Below are 5,519 nucleotides of genomic sequence, written 5' to 3'. Positions count from 1 at the left end.
GACATGCTTGCCAAATGTCAAGTCTCTGCTCTAAAACACAGAGGCCTTATTGCTTCTTGATGTTACTATTACTGGATTTTATTTGCCCTAATCATCTTCTCAGAAACAGTTAAACCAATTTAGCCAAAGTCTTAGAGGAAAAATTCAGCTTCAGACAGAGACCTGGCATGGAAGATTTTGGTCAAAAGAGTTTAAATTTGGAAAAGTTATGAACGAAAAGAAGGTTCTATAATTTAAAATGCCATGTGACCTTAACTGCAGGTGTCCTTACTTGTGTAGTCCACATTTTCCCTTTTTATAGCATCTTCCACATAAATGTTACAAAACAGAAGTTCATTTAGCTTCACAACATCTGTAGGTCCTTATGTTACAGTCAAAGTAAACAAACATGATGAAAACTGGCTTGGTCATATAATCCATGTAGAGCTTTGGCCCCAATCTCCTGAGAACAGAGCCAAGTTCTTTTTATTCCCCAGACCGTACGTCACAATATAAGGTACGTTTTTAATTAACGCTCCTGAAGCCCTCCAACAGCAAAAAAAGAAGTGCGTCTACTTTCCGTCACAGCCTTGACAAACACTTCATCATTTTGCTGATGCTTAATGATGACCTTGTGTTCCAGTGTGTCCTCAATGAGTATCTAGGGGTGAACTGCTGAAGTCTGTTATGCTAATTCATTCTGTTCTTAGTTAAATATAGAACCATATAAAGTCTAAACACACTACAGTTTGTGTTTCTGATTAGAAAAAACACCTCATTTCCTTCATGATCTATGTATGATTAGTTATTCCAACTCCCTATTTAAAAGACATATTCCATACCTGCTCTCACCTTAGTCTTGCTAATCTGGAAAATCTGAACTTCATGCGTTTCAAAATATAAGGATGGTCCATCAGGAAGTAACACGGAGACCAAAAGCTGTGTTAGTCTGAGGTCAGGCAGAAGGCAGGGTAGAGGGGCATCTTACATATGCGGGAACCACACTACGTGCCCAATTTCTATGCTACCGTCACAATATACTGCTCCTACATAATGTTCTTGCTGTTTTTACATTCCTGAGACGCGCTCAGATTTGATGACAATACGAGATCAGAACAACTGCTCTAAAGAGAAACAGTGCTACTACATGTCCTCTGCAGTAACAAAACATGAGACGTAATGGTTTAACCAAGGGTTCTTGCGTATTCTACTGAAATCTATTGAAATTGGATGTAAAAACTCAAGAGCTTAAGAGAAAATGAAGAACGCTACAATTGAGAGTCCTGTTTCTTGGTAAGTGATGGGGTCACAGTAGGCAGATAGAGAGGGTGCTCCTCATGCCTGATCCAAAGATCAGTTCCTCTTTTCAGTCCAGAACAGATGTATTATCCCCGTCTCCCTCTTGCTTCCTCGTCCCACTTCTTTAAGTGCATTTTCTGGAGCACTAAGTAATTACCCATTATGAAGACTGGATGCACAGCCAGGTTTCCCTTTTAGAGCCATTGTCAGAGCAGTGCAACTGATGCTCTCTTCCTCAAGGCCTGACCACTGTTCACAGCCTCCTTTCCTTGAGTGTTAGAGCTCTGTTACACCAACCTTGTTTCTGCAGCCAAAAGATCTCACACCCCAAAATGAGTCTCTTTACTACAGGGAATCTTCAGTTCCCTGCAGGGAAAATTCAGACTCTAAGTCAGTGATTTTAGTCTGTGACAAGTGCTATCAAACCTTTTGGGATGCACAATGTTTTCCAACAGCATTTAGGTACCTACCAGGCTCTGTTCAATGAGCAGACAGAAAAGCACAGCATTTCCCACCTCCCGCAAATTCTGGAAACACACCGTCTTCAGTTCTGCATATTCAACAATGTCCTTCAGCTGATGGTGGAAAAATTCCAGGATACCTGAGATCAAAATAAATAAATAAATGTGTGAGGAATCGAGGCCAACTAGTCCAGTAGTGACCACACACAGAGCCATTAACTTACTGAGCTTAAATGTTAAGAGGCCCTGTTTATGTGAATAAAGTCACAGGAATCAGGATTTTTGTCCCACTCTCCAAAAGCAATACAGCAGTTTTATAACAAGCAACACCTCATGAAAGACATTTACGTTAATTACCTCTATTGACTGCCCTGGTGCAGTTACACTGTGACAACTGCATTGACACTGAGGGATATCTGCGCATCTTACTGTGTTGGACTATGTGTGTACTTGGCCTTAAGATAAATTAACCTGAGCCATATTTAAGAATATTCAGAAAAAAAGGCAAAATATGTTAAAGCTGGTGATGACCTTTGGAACTTGGATAATTTGTGCAAATTAGAAGTTTCCAAGGATTTTGCAGGGAAGAACATGGTATGTTAGTTGGTGAAAGGGGCTCCCGAGGAAGGAAGATGCAACAGGACCCTTGTTTGCTATCAGTCCTGCCTCGGCTTCCTGTTTTTGATACTGTTCCTGACCCCAGGGTGCACTTCACTCAAAAAATCGCTGCCAATTCTCAACCAGAAAGGAAGCAATATGACGCAGAGGGCTGAGGAGATGGAGAATCCCTTTTGGAGGGTGCCGTCAGCTTCAGATTAATGCCAGTGGAAGAAGAAAACTGCAGCACTGCTCTGAGAGAGAGAATGAAGGTGCTGTGTGTCTGGCCTGGAGCTGAAGTGGACAGTAGAAAAAGAAGGAGAACCAGGATTTATCAAACTGCTCAGTGGCTGGCTGAGGATGAATTCAGCTGAGTAGAAATTCAGCTGCTATTTCTAGCATAATTTTTCACAAAATAAGAGACGAACAAAAAACCCTCCATCCATTCTTGAGTTCAATAGTACAAGACAGTGTAAAGTTCCTGAACAGTAAGCTAAAGCAGCAACATCTCTTACGTGAATTATAGAGTTAAATGGTGCTCTCTCTGTCCATCCGATTGAGTATTATCCTACTTTGATGGTAAATGACATGGAACAATGAAAAAGGCAAGCAGTAAGACTTCCCAGGTGTCCTTTGAGATCCCCATGACCTGTACTAAGTTAGCAGTTTGGACACAGTATTGGTGCAATCCATTATTGATGCTGGAGACAGAGGTCATGCACTTACTAAATCAAATCTCCCTGAATGAGAAAAATCACACACGCAAATGTAGGACCAACCACCACTCAAGATGCAGGATATGGCCAGCCTAATGTTACCTCTTTCAACATTTTTCTGACTTAACAGGTCAGTCAAACATACGATTCATTCTGTTAAAAACAAGAGTGCCCTAACAGGACATGGCCCTTTCACTGAAGCACTGCCCCAAAGAAGAGAAAACCTACATAAGAGAAAAAGAAAAAGATTAGAGAGTCAGGACTTAAAAACCCTAAAGGTGCCCCAATACAATAAAAGTTCTGACTATTATAAATTAAAAATGAGATGGTGTAAGAGGAGTAGATCATCATACAAGGGTGGACACCAGTGGTTTTGAGGGCAAAGAATGGGTTTTCAGAAGGGATTCTTCAATGGAAACGAACAGGAAAAAAATCACTCTACAAAAATCAAGCTAAATTGCTTCTGCTACCCACGGTAGGTATTTCTGTGGTCATGACCTCAGGCTTCATGAGTGCCTTAAGCTCCAGAAAACTGCTTAACAGAAGTAGTAGAAGGCATAGCCTGGGATGCAAGAATTTAAGCCCATTTCCAAGAACTCAGGCCAATGTCCTGACCTAGTCCTTTGTCAACCTAGAGAAAAGTAAACAGAACAAGAGACCATCAGTCACCTTACAACCCCATCAGGCCAGGTGCTCCCACACCCTGCCGAGATCCACCAGCATGGGTTTAGCTTCTGCAGCTGAGCCTGCCTGCCCAGAGGCTGTTCAACACCTGCACATGGGCCTCCCCCAACTCTCCATGTCTGATGCTGACAAGCTTGAACAGAAGCCATCCTTGGTAAAAATGACCACTGCTGTTGAAGGCCTCACCACAGGGAAGGCATCAGGTCTTGACGGATTATCCAAATTCTGCAAGACCTTTTGGCTCCTCCTCAGCCTGGATGTCCTGCACGTCTTCTAGGAGAGCATCAGTGATGGGATCATACTGGTCAGCTGCCAGTGAGCAGCAATCATGCTACTTCCCAAGAAAGGAGATCTTGCTAACATGAAGAACTGGCAACCAGTACTGTGTGCCTCTGTACCGATTACAAAATCCTAACCAAAGCTGTGACTAACCAGCTCGGTGTGGTCATGGCCTCCATTGTTGGCCTGGAACAGAGCTACAGCGTACCTGAAAGAACCACCCAGGAAAATCCGTGTCTGCTACAACGACATGCCGGCAGCTGTGAAACTCATTAGCCTGAACACTGGCCTGGTCTCCCTGGATCAAGAAAAATCCTGCAATCAGTCAACCACAATTTCTTATTCTGGACTTTGAAAGCCTTTGGTTTGGGGCCTGTATTCTCCCTCAACCATCCAGATCCTGTACCAGGATATCTTTAGCTTCCTGCAGGTGAATGGAGAGCTATATGCCCTGCTCCCAGCACACAGGGGCACCCAGCAAGGCTGCCCTCTTTCCAAAATGTTCTATGCCATCACCATTGAGACACTGTTCCACATGCTATGGTAGTACTTGATGGGCCTGGTCTTCCCCTTGGCCATGACCCCAGCTGCTGGCACTGTACTATCCCTTCCCATGCCAACAAGAACAGTGGTGGGATCTGCTTTGCAATTCCTTCTGGGAAGGCACTGTACAATCAAAGTGCATTATTCCCGTGTCCTCACTGCCTGCTCTGGTACAACTTGGAGGCAACACCTAGTGGCAGCAACACCAGACCAAGCCCGATTGGCCTGATGTACCCTGTACAAGCTACCCACTGCCAAAAGAATTGGTGACCTCCAGTAGCAGCTGCTGCATGAGGCCCTGGCTGCTGTCACTCTGTTGCGCTCAGCACCCTCTTTGGCCTGGACTTGGACTTCTCCAAGACTGTGTACATCTTCTCTATCCTGTACTGTCTAATTTCCCACTGAACCAGGCCAAGATGGTGACTCTGAAAAGTCACAAAAACCAAATCAAAAACACCAGCTCTGACAATGCACTCCAACTCTTCTGCTCCCTGATCTGGGTGCACGTGAATTTGAACACTTCACCTTGTAACAAAATGAGGACCAGTTTGTGTCATGCTGGGCCAACTGAGGAGGGCCTCCACAAGGTGGAAGATGGATATCTGGTGCATAAGGGACATGAGGGAGAGGACTGCAATCTCCAGTGATATGCTTTTTGTTGCCAACAAGTGTTTCATACTCAGCTCCTGGAAAGGCCACATGCCTGTGAGAGAGTGCTTATGCTAAACAAGGCCTAGCATTAAAACAAATGCACTAAAACTCCCAGAATGCTTCAAGGAAGTTGAGGAGTCAGCGATTGACATTTTGGTAATCACTTTCTGACCCTTAGATGAAAATGCTGAACTTCTGACCTTTGAACAATGATAAAAATAGCAGACATGCCGCTTACATTGTTAAGAATAGGAAACTGCATGGCTAAACCGCAATGACGAAAAAACAACCGCATATTATGTCAGTTTTG

General features: G+C 43.8%; 1 protein-coding gene across 1 annotated transcript in view; it reads right to left on the bottom strand.

Annotated features, from left to right (window-relative positions):
* The window catches only part of CYFIP1 (cytoplasmic FMR1 interacting protein 1), a 129,302-nt gene that overhangs the window by 11,390 nt on the left and 112,393 nt on the right, over positions 1–5,519 (bottom strand). The window contains exon 28 of the mRNA XM_019528472.1: positions 1,749–1,879. Coding sequence (XP_019384017.1) covers positions 1,749–1,879 — 131 coding nt within the window. The remainder of the gene's footprint in view (positions 1–1,748; positions 1,880–5,519) is intronic.

This window comes from Crocodylus porosus, unplaced genomic scaffold (assembly GCF_001723895.1).
Source record: "Crocodylus porosus isolate Cpor-Errol unplaced genomic scaffold, CroPor_comp1, whole genome shotgun sequence".
NCBI lineage: Eukaryota > Metazoa > Chordata > Crocodylia > Crocodylidae > Crocodylus > Crocodylus porosus.
Note: the sequence above shows the minus strand (reverse complement) of the source record. Positions and strands in the feature narration are given on the sequence as shown.